The sequence below is a fragment of the Salarias fasciatus genome, chromosome 3, assembly GCF_902148845.1.
Source record: "Salarias fasciatus chromosome 3, fSalaFa1.1, whole genome shotgun sequence".
Lineage (NCBI taxonomy): Eukaryota > Metazoa > Chordata > Actinopteri > Blenniiformes > Blenniidae > Salarias > Salarias fasciatus.
The window spans coordinates 23,620,056-23,645,852 of NC_043747.1; the positions used below are offsets into that span (position 1 = coordinate 23,620,056).

Genomic DNA, 25,797 nt, shown 5'->3' on the forward strand with positions numbered 1-25,797 from the left:
GCAGCCGCCAGATTATTAACTGGAACTAGAAGACGTGAACACATTACTCCCGTTCTAAAATCTCTTCACTGGCTTCCAGTCGAGTTTAGAGTTAGATTTAAAATCCTTCTCCTCACTTACAAAATCCTAAATGGGATGTCTCCAACCTATCTCCAAGATGCTTTAACGCCTTATCAACCAATCAGAGCACTTCGCTCTCAAAATGCAGGGTTACTGGTGACTCCTAGAGTCTCTAAATGGACACTAGGTGGAAGAGCCTTTAGCTATCAGGCACCATTTTTATGGAACCAGCTTCCAAGTGGTGTCAAAGAGGCAGACACAGTCTCCACATTTAAGGTTAGGCTCAAGACGTTTCTCTTCGATGCAGCCTATGATCAGGTCAGCTAGGGATTCTAAACTAAACTAAACTAAAACAAACCAAACCAAACTAAAGTAAACCAAACTAAACTAAACTAAACTAAAACAAACCAAACCAAACTACAGTAAACCAAACTAAACTAAACTAAACTAAACTAAACTAAACTAAAACAAACCAAACTAAAGTAAACCAAACCAAACTACAGTAAACCAAACTACAGGAAACCAAACTAAACCAAACTAAACCAAACCAAACTAAACTAAACTAAACTAAACTAAATTAAATTAAACTAAACCAAACCAAATTACACTAAACAAAATTAAACTAAACCAAACTAAATTAAACTAAACTAAACTATACTAACTAAATACTAGTTTAAACAGTTAAGTATCCACAAAGCTGCCCCAGGAGCTAGAATGCTGTGGGAAGTACGGTGCACTGAGCCCTGTCCTCTAATGTCTGAATGTTTTTCCCTTTAGTCCGTTCATTGCTTTTCACCTGCTGTCCCCCCCTTCGAGGGGGAGTCTTCTCCAGTTTCAGTTGCTGACTCCACTATTACGAAGGCCTATGAACAAGCTCCGTCCGGACCGGGAGGACACCCCTGTCGGTCCTGCCCGTGGACTGGCTTCGGTTCTACTGCTGGGATCCGTGGTTCTTGTGCTGGACCGTCCAACGAACTGTCCTCAACATTGTCCTAGGCTTTACTTCTTATTGTCTCATGCTAGCTGTTGCCAAAGCTGTCCGTCCCTGGGAGAGGGATCCCTCCATACTGTGGTTCTCCCCAAGATTTCTTCTTTTCCCACTGGGTTTTTGGAGTTTTTTCTTGCCGGATGTGAGGGTCGAAGGCGGTGGTTGCTTCGTTCTGTCTCGTTACTGTAAATATTGACATATTACCATTATGCTTATTCACTGTTTTTACTTTTACCGACAAATGTAACATCTTGAAGCCCTCTGAGGCAACTGTTGTTGTGATACTGGGCTATACAAAAATAAATTGATTGATTGATTGATTGAAAACACACACATCGATCCTGGCAGAGCGAGACAGAGGAAAACCGAGAGCAGACGGATCCAGCCGAGTACAGTCGATGTGTGACCAGCGCAGAGAGCGCAGGCAGCAGATAGCCTCCAATACGAACAGCCAAGCGCCGGCGCGGAGACTTCGCGGCGCGTGTGGCGCCTCAGCTACGCTTCCGTGTCCAGTGTGTTCGGGCCGTAAGGATCTTACAATGTTATGCTCCCATGGATAAACAGTGGCATGCTCCTCTTTCTTCTTTCTTTATTCTTTATTCCAGACTCGAAATGGTCCATAAAATTACACACAAATACTAAAGACAGCAACAAAACAGAAAAACAGCACGACACATATAAACTAAATAAACACTCCCTCCAGTGTCTCCAGAGCACAGAAGTGTACCAGACACTGCTCTGCCCAGGTTTGACAGAAGCTTGAATAATTTTATCATCAGAGTCCATGAGTCGCTTAATAAACTTAAAAATAAAATTTCTAATAACAGCATTCAGTGTTTTGACAGCTACACCACAAGTATTGTTGTTAATAATAATAATAATAATAATAGTTATTATTATTGTTTTCCAACATTATTACAAGCCTAGCAGTGTATGCAATAAATGCTGTGCAAAAATGAAAACGCTATTTAACGTAAATCATCTTTTATTACCCATTGATGAGTAAGGCTTTTATTTTGGTAGGGAGTCCATTTGACCCGTGACGTCAGGGGTCACGTGCTTCCGTTTTTTCGTTTTTAGACCTGAAACGAAAAAACGAAAAATTGAAATCCAAAAAACAAAATTCGGCTGTAATTTGCTTGTGTTGGTTTTGTTTTTGGTTTTGAATTGAGAAAGAAAAAAACCGTTTTTTCGTTTTTTGTTGAAAACGAAAAAAGGAAAATTGAGCCATTTTTTCCTTTTTTCGTTTGTTGGTTTGGTCAGAAAAACAGATTATACTTTTGGCCCCTGACCATTATTGATACTATTTATTGATTAGTGACTAGCAGCCATGTAGCTTAATCCAGGTTAATGTCACGTTCTGCAACAGAGACATAACTTCATGCAGCATTACCTCTGTCTTTCTCTCGTTTTTCCTCTTCGTTTTCTCGTTTTTTCTTGCCTGGTTACCGGGACAGCTCTGGTCGTTTTGACATCTGTTCACACGCTGAGGGGACGTCCAGAAACAGTCATGGAGTGAATCAGGAAGGAGAGGGGAAGGGGAGGGAGGGGGGAGGGAGGGGGGAGGGGGGGGCGAGCAGCTGGGGGGCGCGGACGACTCAGTAACTAATATGGTAAACTACTGGAATTAATTAATTGTCTTCGCTTAAGAGTAAAACTACTGTTTAGAAAAATTGTGAAAGTTAGACCTTTTCTTCTTTCCCATTTGTACTGCTGGCACAGTGGCGCTGGCGCCCCCTGATGGACGGCGCCCTGAGCCTCTGCCAATACTGCCTATGCCACGGGCCGGCTCTGACTGGAGGCAAACAGCTCACAGAAATCAATGAAAGTTTATTATAGCATGAACTGGTTAAAACCCAGTCGAACAATAGGTGGGCTATGGCTACGCAATATCGGATACAGATGTGCAAAAGTGCAGATGTGTGTCTGTATAAAACAGACTAAAATGCCAGTGGATGACACAAAGTGATAAATAGGACCTGAGACACTCCAATGCAATCCAGAAAGACGGTTACACATCACGAGTAATCACGTCTCAGTAAAGGGTCACTCCATACGCTGTCCACCACTCCTAATCAGCTAAAACTCAAAGACTGCACATTGCCAGGAAATATTGCACAAAGTCCACTGAGAACCAGTACCCTAAAAGAAATGACAAAAAAAACTAGTAAACCAAAAGGCCACTTAAACTTAACAACAGTGACAGTCAACACTCAAAGTCCTGTATAACAGACAGGTGCTGTGTTATATCTTCAGCATATTGTAAACCACAATGACTGGTAAAATGTTAACCGTGATGCTGTACCTTTAAGTAATATAATTAAATCAGAACAGCAGTGTGTTTGGTGTGATGACTACCACTCAAAAGAAACACAGGAAATGATTAAATAATTTCCTTAACAAGTTTAAAGACATCACATTACTCACAATCTCTGCTCAAACGCCACACCTCAGTGCTCTGCACACAGATGGCTGGAGGGATACACTCACTGGCCCTCATTTATCAAACGGGTGTAAATCTGAGCGGTGAGCTCACCGTATGACGGGTCTCGCGTTGCACAAATAATGTGGCTGACTCCCGTTATACAGCTCAGATTTTTATTGTTTCGTTGAATTATGTCTCAGAGCCAGACAGCACCGCGTCCCGGTCTCCTCCCCACAGCGGTGAAGGTCCCACCGAGTCACACACACCCAGTACCAGACCCGGTGCAGGGCAGGACCCCAGACTGAACAGGACCGGGACCCGGGCAGCCCCTGGCTGCCTGCCTCCAGGTGCTGCTGGACCGAGACCGGCCGTCATCACGGCGGAGATCCTGAAAGTTAACAGAAATCTGCCGTTTCCTGGCTGCAGTAGAGACCAGGCTGGAGAAAATCAATAATCAACAATACACTGAACAAAACTAAAGACAGTTTATAGAAGTTTTAATAAAATGCTTGACTAAATGTCCACTGTCTGTATTTAATCTCTATTTAGCTAATGTTATTTTCTAGGCTGCTGGCTTCACAGCACTGATTAAATAAATCATTTGCTAAACTTTGGAGTGTATTTACATTTCAGAAGTGGCTGCGTTTCCCCCGCTGGGTCTGAAGCTGCTCTACAGCAGCGTGTTGAAACGGCGCTCCTCTCCATGGCAGGGTGGACCAGCGGAGTTATTGAAAGCTGAAAATCCTGCATTAATCCCACAAGGGGGAATTTTATGACATAGGCTCCACCTCTAAAGACTCCCAAAACCAACCCTGTTAGTTTGGATGCATGTTTCTGTTTATCTTGAGAGGTCTGTTCAAATGATCATACTGAAAATAATCAAGGAAAATAAACATGAAAGAAGAAGGATCGAAAGTTACGTATGTAACTACGGTTCTATGAATCCCGGATGACCGCCAGAGGCGGTGCTTAAAGCACTGGAATGTTCCCTTCGCGCATGCGTAGTTCGAGTATGTATACCAACAAAGTCACTCGTGACCCCTGGGTGACCCAGGAACTGCTTAAGTTCAGGGCTACACCCACCACTCGCCTCCTACGGAATCTTCTCGCGTAACCACGAGGATTCCGAGTGACAGAGTGCTCTGGCGGTCATCCGGGATTCATAGAACCGTAGTTACATACGTAACTTTCGTTCTATTTCATCCCTACTGACCGCCAGAGGCGGTGCTTAAAGCACTGGAATGACGTATGCCAACTTGGTCACGAGGAATCCCAGAGACTGAAAAGCCTCTGCAGGGCCCAATACCAACCGCAGTGGATGCGGAGGCACAATAGCCAACCTGGAGGACCTGGAAAAGGTGTCAGGCATCGTCCCAACGGCGAAAGCCCATAGCCCGCCCAGGAGCACCCCCATCAGGGCGACCCCTGGCGTGGACACCGCCCTGGTGGAGTGGCAATGCACACCCTTGGACAGAGGCCGCCCAGCGGCCCGATAGAATGGCAAATGGCGTCCACAACCCAGCGGGACAGGCACTGCCTGGAAAGAGCAGAGCCCCGACTCGGGCCACCGTAGTGGGCAACAAACTGGTCAGATGTCCGCACATCTGCCACAGCATCCATGTAGCCTCTCAGAGCTCCGACTGGACACAAGAGCCCTGGCCGGCGCGCCACCCGCTCCATCCGGGCGCCACCGGAGGCATGCCGGGCGAATAGACAGAGCGCGCAGCCACACGCTACGCCGTGGTAACGGCCAGCATAACGTCGTCCTACGCAACACATACTGCAGCCCTGCTGCTGCCAGAGGTGCAAAGGGAGGCAGACAAGCTCTCCAGCACCAGACGTAGATCCGAGGTGGGTGCCCGTGGCCCCCAGGGGGGGGTAAGCCTCAGAGCCCCCCTGAGTAAAGCCCACACCAGAGTGTGGTCCCCAATTGCGCTGCCTGCAACCATGCATGGCGGGCTGGCCCGCCGCCACATACACCCCCAGGGTGAACGGGGACTGGGCTACGTCCAAAGACCGCCAAAGCCCAGGACTGCGGGGACTGGGCAGGGCACCGGGTTGCCCCCATGGCTGTCGCCCCACCGTGCAACCAACCTCCACCACTAACAGACAGCCGCCAGTAGAGGGCACCCTAGCATCCGAGGCGGCTCGCCCAACAGGCTTCAGACAGCTGCTGAGCAGCGAGTCGGGCCCCTCAGTCGCCAGGCGCAAGACAGAGACGGTGAGGACGGGGGTGCCCCATCCGGCCACCGCGCCGAGACAGCAGAACCCTCCTGCTGAGAAGGCGCCATGGGCTGCCGCAGAACAACCGGCGGAGCAGAGGAAACCAAGCCCGTGCCGGCCAGCAGGGGGCCACCAGCAGCACTGTGTGCGTGTGAGCCCCTCTGAAGCACCCTGATGGGCGTCGACCAAGAAGAGGGGCCGGCGGAACGTCCACCGAAGGACTTGCGGCCAAGAGTGCACGAGCGCCTCGTGGCCCAGAGGCCAGCGGCACTCGTGGGGTTAGGAGGAAAGTGGCCACCTCCTAAGCACCCCCCAGTGCACATATCCCCCATGGAGGCACCACCCCCCTGGCGTAGGATCCCAACAGGAGAGGGAGTCCGTCAGCGCGTTGAGGCCCCTGCAGGAACATGACCTGCAGGCCGGCCAGACAGGACGCCAACCGGCCACAACGCCACTGGGAGGCCTGCCATACCAGACGGGCCTGCCAACAAAGCCTGGCTGATGCTAGGCCCAGTAGGGGAATGGACCCCCCGGCGGGCACCGCGGCCACCGCCCTAAGCGGGCCATGTAACACCACACGCAGGGTCCGTACAAGCCTAGGAAAAGGCGACGCACGGCCATCACCTGCTAGAGGCTCCAGGCCGACACCAGGAGCGCGGCTCGGTAGGACAAGACGGGGCCAGAGCGATAAGCTGCAGGAAGGAAGCGCACGCCACCCGCACAGCCGATGCAACATCACCGCGTCAGCAAAGCAGCGGAGCCACATCCGGGAGAGGGAGCGGCCACATGGCGGCCCCCACTCCCCTCTGTCTCACAAGACAGCACCTGCTGGGAATGAGGCAGGGGCGGATACAGCCGAACCGACCCCCACAGTGTCGGTCAGAGGGTCAGGAGATAAGGTTAGTGCAATACAACAGTGCTTCCACTGGCAGCGCCCAACCAACAACCACCGCGTGGCGACTGCCACCGCGGGGTCCTACAGCAGGGGAAGCAGCACATGCGACCCCTAACTGAGAGCCAGCCAACGTCAGTCCTACCGCAATCAGCAAAGATCATGCCGACAAGCCAAGCGAGGCGCGCACAAACAGAGCTCCGTCCAGGAGGGGGACCAGCTGCTCAGCAGCCCCCTCCTCCATCAGCCCCACAGTAGCGCCACCCACCAGAGTGGGGGCGCAGCACAAATCACCGGGCCAGCAGCTCAGAGAGCGAACCCAGGTGGAGTTCTCAGCGGCCGCCTGCACCGTCTGCCTGCCCCGCGGTGCCACCCGCCGGCAATGGTGGGTGCACGCAACAAGTCGATACAACGGCAGTGTGACATGCTGGGGGAGGGGCGGACGCCGCGTGATCAAGCCCCGGAAAGCCAGCTGAGGCCGTACGTGGGAGAGGGGACAGCTGCACAGCGGCACCACTGTTGCTGTGCTGTCGGAGCGGTACCAGGCCAGAAGAAACAGCAGCATACACGAAGCAGAGGGAGGAGGAGTGTGTCACCTGCACCGTCAACCTCAATCACCGGCCAGCAAGCTGGCAGAAACACACCCTGGAGAGGGATGGCTGCCCCCGGCAGCCCCCCTCCATCAGCTGCCCCTAGGTCCACCGCCCGGGGCGAGGTGGGGGGCTGTGCAAACAGCACCCAGAAGGCAGTAGGACAACAACGATGCAGTAAGCTGAAGGAAGGCAGCCCACGCCGCCTGCACAGCAAACGCTAACCACCGGCCAGGATCCCAGCTAAAGCCACGTCGAGGAGAGGGAACGGCTGCCCAGCAGCTCCCTAATTCAAAGCCCCCAAAGTGGCACCACCCAACAGCAGCGGGGCGTGTATTGCACACCCACCACCAATAGTGAAGGGGGCGTATGCCGTCAGCGAAGCAACGCAGAAGACCAGGCCATCCAGGAAGGGAAGCTCGACAGCTCCTTCCACCGTTTGCCACCGCGCCACCCGACAGCCAGGGCAGGTGCGTGCAATAGGCCAGCACAATGGTAGCAAGATCAGCTGAGGGACGCTATAGCCGGCCCCACATCTGGCATATGCTCAAGGCCAGCCGCAGCCGCGCCAGGCACATTACCCAGAGTACACCCCCCGGCCCTCAGAAGGGGGGAGGGCGGGGGGCACCCCCAGCAGCAGAAGAGACCAGCGCCAGGCAGCCGGCCCGCTGCGCCCAGGGCATGTAGCCACTGGCCATGCACAGGTCGTACAACAGCGCCTCCGTGAGGTGAACAGGACCAAGACAACTGGAACAGTGGTCGTGGCCATCATCCGCCTGTAGGGGGGGCTCCCCAGGCAACATCGTGGTGAGAGCCGTCCGTCGTCAAGCACGCAGCTCTCCCACCTCATATCATATCCTGTCCATGGAGGTGGAGGGAAGTGGGCGCACACCGCCCGCACAACCAAACCAGACACCATCCACGACCAGCAGAGAGAGCGGCCACCAGGCGACTGCTCTCTCCCCTCCTGCCTGACCGCACTGCCGCGCGCACGCAGCCGGTCAGAATTATAGCAGCGCAGAAGCTGAGGGAAGGGGGCATACGCCGCCTGCACAGCAACTGCAGCTGAGCCCGTCGGAGGACCGGGCGCCCGGAGTAGGAGATGCTAGCGCGATAAGCCGAGGGAAGGGGGCATACGCCGCCTGCACGGCAAACGCAGAGTGTCAAGCTAGCAGCCGGGCAGCACCACAATGGAAAAAAACAGTCGACCAGGGACACCTGCTCCTCACTGCTCCGCAGTGGTGCCATTAGTCAGAGTATCAGGTGCCCGGGACGGTGGTGCGGTAAGCCGAGGGAAGGGGCTGATACGCAGCCTGCACGGCAAACCAAGTGGGTGCGGGGGGGGGGAAACAATCGCCCCGCTGCTCCCGCGGGAGCGGCTCCACACACCGAGCAACAGGTGCGGGAAAAAGGACAGGGCGGCAGGCTGGATGCCGGCTGCCCAGCAACGTCCGCTACTTAGCATTCCAAGAACAGAAGCTATACCGCCGCTCGCGCAGAACACGGAGCGGTCCACTGCACAAAGAGTGCAGACAGTGCAATAGCCTAACACCGCACCAGCGGAGGCGCTGCAACTGGCGGAGACACCGCAATCCGGGGGAACACCGTAACCTGGCGTCGCGGAAACAATGCAACCTGGCATTGTGGAAACACAGTAGCCTGGCGTTGTGGAAACACCGCAACCTGGCGTTGCGGAAACACCGCAACCAGGTGGAAACGCCGTAACCTGGCGTTGCAGAAACACCGCAACCTGGTGGAAACGCCGTAACCCGGCGTTGCGTAGGCGCCGCAACAGCGGAAACGCCGCAACCAGCGTAAGCGCCGCAACAGCGGAAACACTGCAACCAGCGTAAGCGCCGCAACAGCGGAAACACCGCAACCAGCACAGGCGCCGCAACAGCGGAAACACCGCAACCAGCACAGGCGCCGCAACAGCAGAACACCGCAACCAGCATAACGCACCAAGACATGTACGTGTGTAGAAACACAGCAGGCTAGTGTAGAATCACAGCAGGCTAGTATAGAACCACAGCAGGCTAGTGTAGAATCACAGCAGGCTAGCGTGTGGGGGGGAGGGGGTGTCGCGTGCACAGCCCCATCCTAGTAGCATGTATGCCCACGGTCCGGCGGGGGCGGGGGCATGCAGGCCTCAAATAATAGAGACACACCCCTGCCTGCACACTACAATATAGACGCCAGAGAAGGCTACCAGCGGAGAAGGAGCGCGGCGGCTCCCTCCGCCTGCTAGCAGAGGCGTCCCCCGTCGGAGCGGGGGTGCACGTGACACAGACACGCACCAGCAGCCGCATGCTATTACTGAGGCCACCGCAGCGGCCGCGGGAACGGCGGGACCCACCCGCCTGGTAGCAGCGGCATCACCTGCCTGAGCAGCTGATATGTAACAATCAGAAGAACGCAGCGGCCGGTGGAAGAGGAGGCTGATCCCCCGACACACAACATACCTCACTGACTAGCCGCCTAGCCGAGCTAGCGCCGTGCTCCGCGGCGGCGGGGGCGGGAGCACCCAGCACGCTGCAGCGCCACGCTCATCGACGCAATCAGAAGCCGAGCCAGTGGTCTCAGCGAGCCCCGCACGGCGGGGGGGCTCAATGCGGCTCCACAACAGTCAGAAGCACAGCATCACACCAGCCAATCGCTTCCTGAAGCCGGGCGAGGAACGCGAGCAGCGTCCCTGCGCCCCAAGTACCACCGACCACGCCGCAACGGCCGCTGGCCGTCATGTAAACAAGCCCGGGGGGGAGCAGCCGCTCCCCCACGCACTCACCATGAGGAATAGTAGATTCAGCAACCTTACCGTCCTTCGGAGGTATGAATGAATCTCTCACCACAGGCGACGCGCAGCACCACCGAACCAGATGAACGGGACCGCAACACGTCACAGCCTTTGGAGGGCACAAAGCAGCTCCGACCTCGAAGGTCACAAGGCTCCCAGCGACGGTGCATCACAACGCCGTACAGGCTCGTCCCGTCAGGTGTACACGAACAGACGCGAGAAGAAAAAAGGAGGCGAGTGGTGGGTGTAGCCCTGAACTTAAGCAGTTCCTGGGTCACCCAGGGGTCACGAGTGACTTTGTTGGTATACATACTCGAACTACGCATGCGCGAAGGGAACATTCTAGTGCTTTAAGCACCGCCTCCGGCGGTCAGTAGGGATGAAATAGAATGAGTTATTCCTTTGCATCTTAACGACTGGTCGAGCAGTTTTTCCGAGTTTGGGTAGAGCTGTGATCCCATACAACACAAACAACTTCACAATAGGCACAAAGAAAAAAAATAATTAAGTCCTTAAAAAAAAGCGCAACTCAGTTTCTTTCTATGAAAGAACAAGAAAAACACTGAATACTTTCCGAGAATGTGTTTCCATGAGACAAACGACTGCTGAACATTCAACTGTTTCAAAAATCTAGAAGTGACTGAAAAGCCTCCAAACAGGCAGCAGCTCCAAAGGTTGAAAAGTGCCGAGTCACTGTTGGAGCACACCTCCCAGCACACAGCAGGGAGGCCTGGGGGATGGGGGAGGTGGAGCTGTGTCTTCTTGAGGCCGCAAACACTGAAACTTCAAACTATGAGCTGTCAGAGAATTCAGAGAGAGACAGGAGACGACTGTTCCAATGTTTTTATTATAAAAACTGAGTAACAATGGTCTTCATGAGCAGTTTCAGGATGAATTCTCAAACTTGATCAAAATCTTTTGTGAAAATTCACAATTTTTACTTCACCTTTAATGTACCAGGTAGGTCAGCTGAGAACCGGTTCTCATTTACAACATGAGGCTCAAAGACAAACATAGAAGCAACTGAATATAAACAGTACCAGTCAAAAGTGTGGACACATCTTCTCAGCCAATGTTTTCTTCATGTTTTTGTAAATACTGAACATTCTCTCCCTGAGCTTCATGAACAACTGTTCTCATCATTGGGAAAATAATTAATGAAGGAAAACCTGTGATCATAAGTGAAATACTTCAAAATCAAAACAAAGAGATGAATTTAATTTACACCAATAAACCAATTCTAATTATGAAAAACTGAATGAAAACTTCAACTGTTCTTTAACTGTGAACAAGGTTAGTATTTAAACAGTTTAAAACTCATTTGGCAAAAATTAAGACTCTGAATGTGTTTTTGTAGTTCATGAAACATTTCCAGCTAATCGAATCAAATTCACTGCAACTTGGTGCCCGAAGAAGATCCCAAAACCCAAAACTATCAGCTTCCTTGTCACTAGTAAATCAACAGAAAAAACAAAATCAGCAAAACAGAAAGATTCATCAACACAATCATGTAAAATGCCCCAAAACTTTGTTAAAAATCCCCCAAAGCTGAAAAGCTGCAGCTTCCTGTGGTCCATGAAGAAGAAAATCCTGTTTTAAAAGGTGGAGGCAGCTTTAAAAATGAGTCCAACTGTTAGAAAAGCATCAGTTGAGGAATCAGGGAGGAGACTGGTGGCTGCAGCTCCATGATTTTCTCCACTAACTCAACTCATCTGATGATCTGATGGAAGTCCTCTTCTGAGGCTTCAGGAACTTTACAGAATCTCCTTCTTCAGGATAAAGCCAAACTCCAGCATATAGAGGCTCAGTGAAGGCGGTCTGGACTTTGTGGAGGAGAGTCATGGTTTCAGAGACGCTGTAGAAAGACAGAACACCTGCTGTGTGATCCAGGTACACTCCCACTCTGGAGGACCAGGGACCTGAGACGGGAGTTAGTTTGTTGTTGTGCCGAAATTTAAAACTGGCAGCATCACAAAATAAAGCCCAAGATTTGGAATTTGATCCAAACCCACATTCAGTGTAGCCCCCTGCTGTGCTGGTGTCCTTGTATGTTACTGCGACAAAAACTCCTTCTCCTCTCACCTCCACCTCCCAGTAATGACGGTGCATCAGAGGATTTCTGCTCAGAACCTGAAGGTACCTCCTGAACCTTTGTGGATGATAAGAATAAGGCTGAGCTTCTTCCGTATAAGTTACTTTTCTCTTCTTGTCAGATAATAACAGCTCTCTGTGTGCAGAGTTTGGATCCAGTGTGATCTTCTGTGCGTATTGTAAGAAATCTTCTCTGGTCTCTGGCTGTGGGCATAGCGGTACAAACTGCTGTTTAGTGGCTTTCAGCGTGATGTGCTCTCGCAGGATGTCCCACAGATTCACCATGATGTTTCTCACACCTACTGGCACATCCATAAAGTCTTTCAGAGGAGCAGTCTGGATGCTGTAGGAGTGTGTGAGCTCACTGAGTGCTGACACTGAGGGGTAGCTGATCAGAAACTGGGCGTGGTCCTCTGTGTGAACCAGCTGCTCCATCTGGACGTCTTTCCTCTTCAGCTCACTGAGCTCTCGCTGTATTTTCCCCTGAAGCTCTTTGAGTTCACTCACTACAGATTCCTGATAGGATCTGACCTGCTGTTTCACCTCACTACTCTTATCCTGGATGAAACTGATCATCTCGGTGAAGTACACCTCGCTTTCCTCCACTACTTCATCAGCTTCGAAATTGATGCCGATGATCCGCCCCTTAAGTCGATCAACAGCTTCCTCTCGCTCTCGGATTCCCTGCTGGACGTTCAGTCGACTCTCCTCCAGCTCTTTCTGCTTCTGCCTCCTCTCTGCTGCAGCTGGGACTGTTTCATGGTCTCTGTGTTGGTCCATGGTGCAGAGGTAACAGATACTCTGCTGATCGGTGCGACAGAAAATCTCCGTCTCTTCATCATGAAGAGAGCAGATCTTCTCCTGGATTTTCATGCAGGGCTCCAGCAGCCTGTGCTTCTTAAAAGCAGCAGATCGATAGTGAGGTTGGAGATGTTCCTCACAGTAAGAGGCCAAACAGACCAGACAGGACTTGACGGCTTTCAGCTTCCTCCCAAAGCAAACATCACAGGACACATCTTGAGGTCCAGCAACTTGCAGTTCAGTTTTCTTAAGATTCTCCACTAACTCTGCCAACAGGATGTTTTTCTTCAGTTTCGGCCTTCGCCTGAACCTCTTCCTGCACTGAGGGCAGCTGTAGAATCCGCTGTCGTCCTGTTCATCCCAGTGTCTTTTAATACAGTCGCTGCAGTAGCTGTGTCCACAGGGAACCGTCACCGGATCCTTCAGGAGATCCAGACAGATGGAGCAAGAGAACTTTTCTGCGTCCAGCTGAGCTCCTCTCTTTGCCATTTTCTCCTCTCAGCAACAGCGACTGTTTGAATAGTTTCTCCCTCTTCCGGCTTCCTGGCCGCTGATCCTCACTGGTTCTGCTTGTCAGATGCTGTCCTCTGCAGCTCAGAGACGTCAGTGATCCCTCAGCTGTGAGATCTGTGAAAGAGAAAGAGGCAGTGACTCAGTGTGGGAGAGAAGGGAGGGGCTGTCAGAGTTGGTTTTCATTGCAGGAAATCAAGCAGCATCACTTCAGTTTCCAGTAAACATTCAGCTGCTTCCTCAGGTATAAAAGTGACACCCCTTTCACACTGCAACTAGCGGGTCGACCCGTGTTCTCGACCCACTAATAATCGTCTTTTGAGTCCTTTCACACTGCCTGCAGAAACCGCCTCCTGGCGAGCCGCGTTGCTGCGTTTTCCCACGCCGATAGTGTCCCGCATTGATGACATCATCAGCACGACGGAGCAAAGCGAAAGTAAACAACGCACTAGAGCTCAGTCCCCATTACCTGTAGACAAATCTCCTCTTCCCCACGGATCCAGAGGAGCTCTCTGGTCTCGCTGTCTTGCCAATACTGGGTCATCTTGACGAAGGAAATCTCACGCTGCGTCTAGAAACAACAACTAGCGCGCTAACGTAGCCACACTGTGTCAACGTCATCACGTAAGTTACCACGTTGACTCGTGTCTGCCTTTCACACTCCCTTTCCCCCCTCCCACTAAAAAGCCGATAGCAGCGACCCGCTGAAAACCCGGATCGATTGCAGGGTTGAAAAACCCGGGTCTCATGCCGAGTGAACACTTTCACACTGCCGTGAGGACCCGGTTAATGAGCGGGTTTAAACGGGTTTTTTGGCCAGTGTGAAAGGGGTATGAGTGTCATCTCATTGATTCTCATGTTGGGCTTTTGCACCATTAATGTTGGAATTTCAACTTAATAAAATTGGCTAACAATAATAATTATCAAAGATAACTATTAAGTAAATAATTTTGGATCACCACCTACGTTTTACTAGAAGAGCCAATTTGTTGTAATCAGTCTAATAAACATGGTTAAACTATTAATTTGGATTCATAATTAGATTATTAACAATTGCCACATTTTGACAGTAAAACCTGAAGGACTCTGGAGTTCTTGGACAGAAGAGGTCCACGTTCCATTCATGATTGTGAAACATTAACGACACAAAAGATTCCAAAAATTATGCTTATTAACAATAAAGGAAAACCAAACACACAATTCTATCTAGGTGTCTATTCAAGTCGTGTGTGTGTGTGTGTGTGTGTGTGTGTGTGTGTGTGTGTGTGTGTGTGTGTGTGTGTGTGTGTGTGTGTGTGTGTGTGTGTGCTTGCTCCAAGACACACCCAGCAGTCACAGCAAATGAACAGTTTCTTTCGTGTAACTGTCTATCGAACCGTGTTTTCGACCCGATAACAATCGGCTTCTCGACTCCTTTCCCACTGCATGCAGACCCGGGTCTAGCCGCCTACTGGCGAGCCGCGTCGCTGCGTTTTTCCTTGCTGATGGTGTCCCGCGTTGATGACATCATCAACGTGACGGAACACAATGAAAGTAAACAATGCAGAGGAACACAGCCCCCGTTACCTGTAGACGAATCTCCGCTTCCCCACAGATCAGGAGAAGCTCTCTGGTCTTGCTATCTTGCCAGTGCTGGGTCATCTTGACAAAGGATATCTCACGCTGTGTCCAGAAACAACAACTAGCGCGCTAACGTAGCCACTCTGCGTCGACGTCATCATGTAAGTTCCCGGATGTATCCCTCCCACTAAAAGCCGGTAGCAGCAACATGGTAAAAACCTGGGTCGATTGCAGAGTTGAAAGACCCGGGTCTAAATGCCGGTTAAACCCTTTCTCAGTCTATTGCTGTTGCTGAGAACTCAAGTCTGCCAAGCCACAAGAAACAAGTTACTGTGGATTAATGTCATGCTACTACTGTCAACACCATGTTGGACTCCTCCAGGAGTGAACCCTCGTGCATCGGCATCTGTGCCTTGCTCGTGGTTCAGGGCTGTAGTGATCCTAGTCGTGGGAGGGGTCAGAGTGACCATTGGTGTGAGAGTCGTACTGACTGTAGGAGTGAGGATTCTGACGGTGTCTGGAGCTGTCAAAGCTGTCAAAGTTGTCACTGTCGCCTCGACTGCAGTCATAGCTTCGGTCAGAGCTGTGAGGGTGACAGTCGGAGGTCTCACTGTTGGTGAAGTTCTGGCTGCAGTCTGGACTGTGGTCCGAGAAGTGAGAGAGGCATGGTCATGGTCATCACAGTTCTGGGCCAGGATTTCTGCGTATGGCTTTCTGCAGCTTCTATTGCGTGCATGGCCGTCTCGACGCAGTTGGGAGACACAGCGGCTACGTCTCTGGTACTGCTGCGCTGCTCATGCTCCGTCCCTCCCTCCCTCTCTCCCTCCCTCCCTCCCTCCCTCTCTCTCTCCCTCCCTCCCCCTCCCTGCCCCATGCCCGCTGTGTGTGCAGAGCAGGCCCTCCCCTCTGTGATCAGAGACACAGAGAGCAGCAGGCGAGGGAAGGAGCAGTTCGCGTTGCCGAAAAAAAAAAAAAAAAAAACAGCCATCGGCCACTATCCATTTGCGTTAATTCCGATAGTTTGTAAAACGTCCTATCGGGCCGATGAATCGGCCAATCCGATGAATCGGTCGACCTCTAACAAAAACCACAGAAGCAGAATACAGAATTTCGAGAAGAACACTGGCATGTAAAATACACATTCCCATGAAGCAACACAGCACAGTAAGTGCAGGAATGTCAGTCCTGCAATAGCTGGTAACCGACGCCCGAGTTAGAGCTGTTCACATTATGCCGGCTGTTCAATAATGCAATAGAAACAGGAATCAAGAAAAGTTTCAAACGGTTCCTCTTGGTGTCACACACTCTAAAGCGTCTACCAGAATGTAACGGCTCATACATGAAAAAAAGAGCGTGAGAGGGATCAGATAGTACTCTGTTAGGCAGACTGAGCACAGCCTTCTCAAAGATCATCTGAAGAGATGGAGAGCCCTTCTTGCCAGTTACCTTCATGGCTGTTTTTTCCATTTTTGCTAGTTTCGCTCCCAGCTGGACAGAGACAGTCCCAAATCAAGCTGCCATACCATACCTAATGATACTGCCTCGCACTGCATCATAGAAGGTCGACATGACTTCCATACTTAGACCAAAAAGTCTGAGCCTGCGTAAAAAATGCATTCTTTGGGTCAATTTGGCAACAAGTCTTCAACATGTGCATTCCATTTGAGCTGGTTGTCCATTTGGATACCAAGATATGTATAAGAGACAACCTGCTCAATAGAGATGTTCCGATACCATTTTTTGCCTCCCAATACTGATTCCGATACTTTTACTGTTGGCATCGGCCGATACCGAGTACCGATCCGATACCAGTATATTATAAAATAATACCATGCCACGCCTGCATGGCTGTCACTGTGGTAAGGCCTTGCTCAGGTTAAACCCTCTAAAACATCAATCAATACAGCAAATTCAAGCCATTTATTTCTAAATAGAACAGTATGAAAAGCAGCAGTGCAAATGCAATTAAACTAAATCAATCAAGGAATAATTATTTTCAATAACTTAAGTGCAGCCCCAATATTTTTAAATTAAAAGGGAATTTAAATAGAACAATATTAAAGGAGCATAGCGTAGTTTGCTCGTTTTATGCGAAACACCGACCCCTGCAGGCCTTGGGCGTAACTGCAGCTTAGTGAAACGCTTGTGTCTGTGGCTTGTGCCCATGTACGTGCACAGAAGAGGGGAACTCCTTCCTCGCTCTTTTCGTAGCGCTCGAGAAAAATTTAAGTTTCTTTTGCCTGGTGGGGTCTGTGCTGGAGTTGTGGCAGTGCGAGAAGCTGGTCTTTTCTTACTTTCTGGAAGCTCCATCCTCGGTACTGCTCAGTTGCTGCTGCTAAGTATCTGGCGGAGTAATGGTGGACAAAACTAAACTTAAAGCGTATCGCAAGACTGGCAGTCGGCAGTAGAAGCCATAGACTCAGCCGCTGTGCGCCGGTATATCCTTCCGCGGAGCACTATGCTTGTGCAGATCTGTGTGCATCAAAATGTTATTTTAACGGATTGAAAAGAAAACACGTCTTTTAAAATGTTTTACAACCATTCGGATTTACTTCACATGCTAATACGCCGTCCCCTGGACCACTGGAAGGAGTATTTTGTCCACTTTTGTCAGTCTGGCTCTGTCTCCTTTTCACCTCCCGCAGTTGAGCTAAGCTAACTACGATGCCAACAGCTGGGATCCAGTCACTGGATGCAAAGACACAAAAAAGATATTTATGAGCTTATCTCACTTTTTAAATGATTGGGATAGGGCATGGGTCCAAAATCTTCGGAGTATTCTTTTAAAGCAATACTTCAACATTTTGGCAAATTGGCCCATTTAGCGCAATTCCTTAGTCATTTCGAACAATATACTTACTTTTTTGTGTGAGGGCGAGCTGTTGTTTATTCAGAGGTGAGTCGGGGAAGGTTTTCGGGACGGACACAATGGAAGTGGATGGTATTTTTGTTCCCCCTCGTCAAACTCATCAAATGCACAATCCAACAACCCCCAAACACTTTGGTGGACACGTTATAATCCGCACATTCACTACGCTGTGAAAAATTAATGCAAAATTAAAGATTGAGTTGTTTATGCGAAGATTGCTAAAATGGAACTACTTACTGAATATGGCGTCTGAGCGTAGTGATTTCAAAAGAAAAAGTAGTTCCCAGTATTTGCTTCAGTGTCGTAACGCCACAATATTATTTGTTGGTGTTCCACAGCGTAGTGAATGTGTGGATTATAACGTGTCCACCAAAGTGTTTTGGGGTTGTTGGATTGTGTATAGGGCCTGGGATCGTGACGTCATCACTCGGAGTCGCGGCCATGTTGGCCGCTCTCTCCCATTGTTTACTTGGATCGCGAACGCACTGTGTACAGACGTGCTGTCCTCGCTCGTGCAGGACACATTCACTGTTTTTTTCAATCTACAATTCCACCATGCCCAGATGTTATGTTGTCAGTTGTGATAGCAGAACACACAATCGCCAGGTTAAAAAGATCCAAAACGGATTTTTCTTTTTATTATTATCATTTTCCTGCTTGAAAGCGCCATCAAGGAGAACAAGTTTCTGCACTGACAAAATCTCGCCGTCTCGCTTGGATTGCGGCTGTAAGACGACCAAACTTAACCTTTCATTGCATTCTAATGTGGGACTTATATGCGTGGAGGTAAACATTCCTGTCTTCACAAAATTCCGCTGTCAGCTGGATGCAAGGGATGGAGAGAGCACCAGAAAAACTGCCCTCATTCATGTCGAAAGGGTAATCGGTATCTTCCGCAACAAATACACTATGTTATCTGTGAAAGCAACAATTCATATGGTTTTTCCCTGCAAGGATGAGGATCTGACTTTCCTTGATAAGATTCCTTGATAAAATTACTGTATGTTGCGCGCTGACAAGCATGAGCCCAAGCATGCTGTAATGAATGCCTGTTAAGTGGAGCTATAAATGTCTGTGGTATCCTTACCCACTAATTTTTTAAATAAACACACTGAAATGTATTTCAGATTTTTTTTTTTTTTTTTGGTGTTTATTGATATTAAGTGTCTCGTAACAATGTGCTGCAGCCAAATATATTCTGTCAAAATGAACAAAATGACCGTAGTGCAAACAAAATATAAACAATAATATCAAGAGGAGAAAATAAAGTTAATAATATAGAATAAATAGTAGTTTTTCAAAACTACATAAAAGGGTGTGTGTAAAACTTGCAAAATGTTTGACATGAAAAAATGTGCATATTAACACGTTATTTGTAAAAATAATCTCAAATGAACACAAATAACAGTAGTGCAAACAGAAAAACTGAATAAAAGGAAGAAATACAAATATTAAAGGAGAACATTTCTAAATATATCCTATAAACACAGCAAACAACACAAACGAAGAAAATACAGTAAGTTGATAGCCGTTCAAACCGTTAATAACTGCTAATTTTTTTCCAGATAACGGCTCCTGGCTTCCTTATTAAGCGTAAGTTGATACATATCGACCCTTCCCAGCATTTCAGCATTTTTTCTTGCTTTCTGCAGCTGTTATCATACGTCTTCTCCTGCTCCTGTCTGGATTTGTTACGTGTTTGTTTACACTCGTGAGCGGCCAGCATGTCCGCCACTCCCCACAATGCAAAGCGTGATCCCAAGCCCTATTTGATGAGTTTGGACGAGGGGGAACAAAAATACGATCCACTTCCATTGTGTCCGTCCCGAAAACCTTCCCCGACTCACCTCTGAATAAACAACAGCTCGCCTTCACAAACAAAAAGGTAAGTATGCTGTTCGAAATGACTAAGGAATTGCGCTAAATGGGCTAATTTGCCAAAATGTTGAAGTATCGCTTTAAGAATTACAACGTACACTCACAAGATCGCAGATCAGTTAGGACTTGTTTCTGAAATTTAACTCAAGTTGGGATTGAAAAATAACAGCCAGTTTTAAAACTGCACAGGACTTGCGTTGCGCTGTGGTGAAGTATTTTCATACTTGATTGGCTGCTTCACACCTCGCAGGTTTCACTGGGCCGGTGGCCTGCTGTGAAAGAGTGGAGGGGAGCTTCAGAGGACCATAGGAATCAATGCTTAGCTTCTAGTTTGCATTGGGATGTTAATTATTAGTCAAGTCTGTCTCTGCAGAGCCGGTTAATCTTGATCTCACAGCACAGTAGACTCTCGTGGAACTGAGGCTGAAAGTTATTCATCACACAGTTTCTCACAAATTGCTTAAGTTTGTGAATTAAATAATTTTCACCAGAATTTGTACTTTTGTGAGTACTGTTAAATGTCTACTGCTGAAGCAGTGGCAAACGGTGGATGTGAAAACTGAAGTTTCACCCTGGGATCAAAATGTGAGTTAATATCACACAAATAAAAATGAAAGCCAACTTTGCTGTCCTCAAAAGGGTAGTACCTTATTTACTCTCTGCCTCACATGGGCCACACCGATAATGTGGGAATTTGAACCTGATTAATTTGGTGATCAGTGATAATTAATGATTATCAAAGATACTATGAATTAAATAATTTTGGGCCTGATTTTAATCATAAACCCTCGAGGCACCACCTACGATAGCCAATTTGTTGTAATCAGTCTCATAAACTTGGTTAAAGTATTAATTTGGATTATCATAGATTATTAACAATTGCCAAATTTTAACAGTAAAACCTGAAGGATTCTGGAGTTCTTGGACAGAAGCGGTCGACTTTCCATTGATAATTATGAAACATCGACAACACAGAAGATTCCAAATATTATGCTTATTAACAATAAAGCAAAACACACAATTCTATCGAGGTGTCTATACAAGTCGTGTTTGTATGAGTGTGGAGCCAATTCAAAATGAGTCCACATGATCTGTGCTGTCCCTCGCCTCAGACCAGCTGGAACATGTTGGATTAACCATGTGATGCTTGGTGTGATGCTGGAGGCTGAAGTATTACTGTTCATTATCAAAGATTAACTTGCAAACCCGGCATTGGATGAAACGAAGTGATCGTTAGCTTACAGCCCGTTAACTTATCCTCAGTTCATCAGAACCGGAAAATAATCTCAATTAAATCCACACATCATAAAAACAAAGTTCTACGCTTGGCAAAACCTGTCTATGCGGAAGCCCAGATAGTTACCACGTTCTGTTGTCTTTAGAGGAAGAGTCTTTCTGGAGCAGCCAGCCGCTCAGAGCTAGCCATGTGGTTGCTCTTTCTTTCCTGTTAGCCGGTCTCTGCTAATGTTTGTTGCTGTGCAGCCGTAGAAGGTGGAGGTGTTGAAGAATTGAAGACCTACCTTCCTCTTCGGAGGCCCAGGCAGAACTGCCCTGGGAGGGAGGAGAGCCCACGTGGCTGGGGCGGTCTCTGAGAAACCCGACCAATCACAGTTCATTACCTCCTCTCAGGGGTGGGCTTTAAAATTTGGCTCCAGTTTTAAATGCGAACCTCCGGTGAGGGTCAGGGGAAGGGCTGACCCTCCCCCCTGGCTGTGTGTGTCTCAGAGCACACACACAGCAGTCATGGCAACTGAAGAGTTTCTTTCCTGTAACCACGAGTCCTAACACTCAACTATTTCACTTCTGCGATTAATGAGTGCACAACGAATACATTTTCAACAAGTGTGGATGTTGTCTATATCATCAGTTTTATCCACATTTTCTCACTCCAGACTTATTAAATGTGAGTGCCTATTGGAATGCAGCATATCTGGCAGTGTGTTTTGGTGTAAAGAGTGACAGTGTGAAACACCTCTTGATCCTGGACGCTGGGATACTGCAACATGACATTGCTGGATGTGACAAGGGGGAAAAAAAAGACAGAAAGATAGATAAAGAGTGAAGGAAACAGTGTCTCAGTTTACATGGGTGTTTTTTCAAGCTGTTTGAAAACAATCGTGTTAAACGCACGTGTATACATGGACGGCATACAAAGCGATCCACGATCAATCCTCGTTTACAAGGACCCTGGGTGAAGGGGATTATACAGCGTCCTGTGACAGGCGCACAAAGTCTCTTGGGGGACTTTCAGGTCTGTAGCTCTGCAGCTAGCAGTCCTCGGCGCTGAGAAATGTGTTTTTTTTATCTGCTGGATTTCTGCTCAAATAATGTTCTAACATCTCCACGACACGCTGCTCAAGGAGCGAGCGCTCCTCCAGCTGCAGCACTGCCCCGCCAAGCGGCACATCGCGGTGTGAGCGCCGGGGCTCTGCTCGCCTGCTGATGGATGTTTCGAATTAACTGGTGCCGGTGTTAACTGGTGACCTACAGATGAATGAAACTTGTGATCAGCATACATCTACTGTTAGCCAATTTGGGCATGTATATAGCCACTCCTAAAATGGCTTTCATCGTCCAAAAACTCATTATTTCACCAATATTTCATCACGGTCCGCTCACGCCTCTCCTCCATGACAGCCGGGTGTCGCGAGATATGTCATATATGCAAATATATGTTCAATTTGAATGTACTACTTAGCATCCACGCGTATCTAAAAACCTACATCTAGATATCTATGCCTCTATGTCTAGGCAGCAGTGTTGCGAGAGCTACGGAAGCCGCAGCGTGGTTGTTGTGTGTTTTTTCGACTGCCGATCCTAACGCATGTTTCTGATACCTGCTCTTGGAATAAACATCCTCACGCTGCCAAAGGCCTCTGGACTTCTTTCAAGCATATCACAGAGATAAATGTTTTGGTTGTTTTGTTGACCTCTGAACTGAAAGCTTTGTTTACGGCTGCCGTGTGCATGTGCAGTACGGCTCATTGTTTCCGGGGCAACCTGAGGCTAAACACGGTGCTTTTTCTTCCAGTGGAGTGGAAAATGGACGAATATCTGTCGGATAAAGATGTTGTGGACGAGAACTTTGAATGATTTTCTCTTTAGCAAAAGCAGCATTAGCAATTAACATGGGCAGTCGAACAAACACACACACAACAACACTGCGGCTTTGTAGCTCTCGTCACACTACTGCCTAGACATATAGACATAGATATCTAGATGTAGGTGTCTAGATACGCGTGGACGCCAAGTAGTACATTCAAATCGAACATAAATCTGCATATATGACATATCTCGCGACACCGGGCTGTCATGGAGGAGAGGCATGTACGGACCATGATGAAATATTGGTGAAATAATGAGTTTTTGGACGATTAAAGCTGTTTTAGGAGCGGCTATATACATGCCCCAATTGGCTAACAGTAGATGGATGTGCGCCTCTCAAGTTTGGATCTAACTTTCTCCTGAAGCACTGTTTGGATCAGAAAAGCCTTCTGGGTGAGTACATTGTTGTACTTCATTCAATAAACAACGTGAAAACTGTTTAAACCGAACGTATCCTTTAAAAAGTGTTTTTTTTTACTATTTTTGTCACTGTCGAGGTAACAAAAACGGTGAAAAACGGTGACTTCTGCTTGTTTTGGTCTGTCCTGCTTCCAGTTTACTGCACACGTCACTACGTACCAGGAAACACATGCGCGGAACAAATATTCCCCGTTTAATCTGCTCCGCTGTCAGGCGGCGTTTATATGAGACATGGAGCGGATTATCGATCGGTGTACACCACCTCGTACAATTGGATCCGAAATACAATCCGCTCCGAGTGAAGCGGATCCACTCGCGCGTTTACATGACGCATTTACAATCAGCTCCGCCTACAAGCGGATTATACGGGCGCATGTTCACGTGCCTATTGAGTCTGCTGTGGCTCCTCTATTTAAGCGAGGCCCAGTCCTCAATCAGCGCTGGATCGTAACACACCAACAGTTAGTTTTGAGAGTTTGTGATTGTTTTCTGCCGTCGGTGCCTCGCTAACCGAGTTTCTTGATTCTAGTCTTCAGACCCACTCTGGATCCAGGTATCAAATTTCAAGCCAGGGCATCAGGAGGACCAAAATTAAAAGAAAATGAAATGAAACCTGGAAAAGTTTTAATCTGTAAAAGTTAGATATGATTAAAAAGCTGAACTGCAACAGACACACCTTTTCTATAGACATGAAACGGGCACAAAACCACCTTCCCAGGTTCAACCGGTGTCAGGTCCTTTCTTTAGCAGTTCTGAACTGGGCTCTGCTCTGGAATGATGGCACAAACACAACCTTCCCTCTCTCTTCTTATCTATTCTGCTTCAACTAAAATATCCACGGCGCCTCCTGGTGGATTACATGTCACACAACAGTCAGAAGAAGAGTTTCCACTGAAGTCCCTCTCCTGCACCGCTTGAGTTCATCAAGTCATTTAGATTTTGCACCATTTATTGCGGAGTGGGCATTCATGTCAATAAAGTAAATAAATGATTTTTAACTGTGATAAAATGTGCAAAATGAGGGAATGAAAATGTAGTTTACATGACTGATTTTATTTATGAGTCAAAAAAGTTAATTTTACACTGAAAATGAAAAGGTATTTCTGTAAATACATTACATCACATCAGGCTCGCCCAGGTGGAAATCACCGACTTAGAGGTTCCCAGTGATGTTTCACTAGAATCAGTTTGTCGCCTTCATTTGAACTCAGTCTGTCATGAGTTTTATCACACGTCAGGGAATCTGCCGTTATAAAGCCGCCAATAAAAAAGAATCAATGTTCAGTTATTTGTAACCCAGGTGAGAAAAGCCCTTTCTCCCTTGGTTTTCCTCATTAAAAAGTTATTCCTCCGGCACCGTGCGTTGTGACGTCACGCGGTCACGTGACGGAGCGCAGCCAATAGCAGTGTATAACCACAGGCTGAAGATGGCGGCCTCCAATCGCGGTAAGGGGCAGATTTGGAGGCCGAAGCAGCAGGTTTGTCAGAGCGTTGCTCGCTGAAATCAAGTCTAATCATCCTGAAACTAAACGCAGTGCATGTCGGACTACAGGAGCTGATCACCAGAGCCGGCGGCCGTCTGTAGCTGAGCTGTGCAGAGAGCAAACTGTGGAATTGGTGAGTCGCGCTAGCGTTAGCATTAGCCTCCAGTCCGGTGTTCCATATCAACCTGTGACCATGTTAACTGGTGACGGAATGCCTCTAGCGTCCGTTGTACATTTACAATAAAGTTTCAAAGCGTGTTACCTTTTGTGATCGTTTATCCTTGTTTGATGAACATGTGTCAGGTCCTGACCGTCACCCAGCTGCTTCTGCTGCTGCGCGCGCTCATATTCACCTTTTTCAGGCCCGCCCATTTCTCTAGGGGCGGGACTTCCGCTTTGTGTTTGCACTTCCAGTTAGCGACAACTTCGGTGTTAACAAACCAGAAAATGGTGTGGGGGAAAAAAACAAAAATCTATCTTAAAAGCTCTAATGGAACAACGCTACCTCATCCGAGGCTTTTAACAGAGTGGGAGGATGACATGCGGAAGTGGTCTCCAGTCATGTATGGTGATATTTTTATTGACTTTGTGCTGTCGCTGGGTGTGGATGGTTCAGCCTGGAGGAACTACAAGAGCACGGGAGCTTACAAATATCTTCACAGTGGGAAAGTCGGCTGTTTTTTTTTTTTTTTTAAATCAGTAACAGGGCTATACAATTTTTTAAGCCAGTGCTAGCTCAAGTCAGGCCAGGACCTCTTCACATTTAGCACGGATGTGGGTGACAGCTGACAGTGACAGAGAGCCGTGGAGACCATGGGATGCTCTTGCATTGCGGGGTTGGGACGGTCCTGAAAATCTACTGAAGTAAAATCTGGCTCAAAAACGTACAGTAAAAGTAAAATTACTTTGTTATGACCACCTTTAGCCAGAATTGTCATGTGATGGTTGAGTGACCCATCCAAGTCTGCTTACATGGATTTATTTTAGTCCCAATTTAGACCTCGTCTAGTCTTCATTTAGTCCTGTCATTTGAGAATTTGTGAAATAACATTTACCTCTTACTCATAAACTACTTTTAAAAGTGGATACTTTTGCTTTATAAGTAAC

The 25,797-nt window shown here is 48.4% G+C and overlaps 2 protein-coding genes across 3 annotated transcripts in view; both read right to left on the reverse strand.

Annotated features, from left to right (window-relative positions):
• Window positions 1–25,050, reverse strand: part of LOC115385956 (tripartite motif-containing protein 16-like) — a 37,774-nt gene extending 12,724 nt beyond the window's left edge. For both annotated transcript variants that reach the window (XM_030088085.1, XM_030088084.1), the window contains exon 1: window positions 24,953–25,050. The gene's annotated coding sequence lies outside the window, so the exon portion shown is untranslated. The remainder of the gene's footprint in view (window positions 1–24,952) is intronic.
• LOC115382525 (tripartite motif-containing protein 16-like) lies at window positions 11,671–13,507 on the reverse strand. The gene has a single exon (XM_030084295.1). The coding sequence runs from the start codon at window positions 13,351–13,353 to the stop codon at window positions 11,671–11,673; it is 1,683 nt and encodes a 560-aa protein (XP_029940155.1). The 5' UTR covers window positions 13,354–13,507.
• Window positions 25,051–25,797: the final 747 nt, after the last annotated feature.

Bases quoted from the DNA above. Each gene is read 5' to 3' on its own strand.
- LOC115382525 (XM_030084295.1), bottom strand. From the start codon at position 13,353: ATGGCAAAGAGAGGAGCTCAGCTGGACGCAGAAAAGTTCTCTTGCTCC.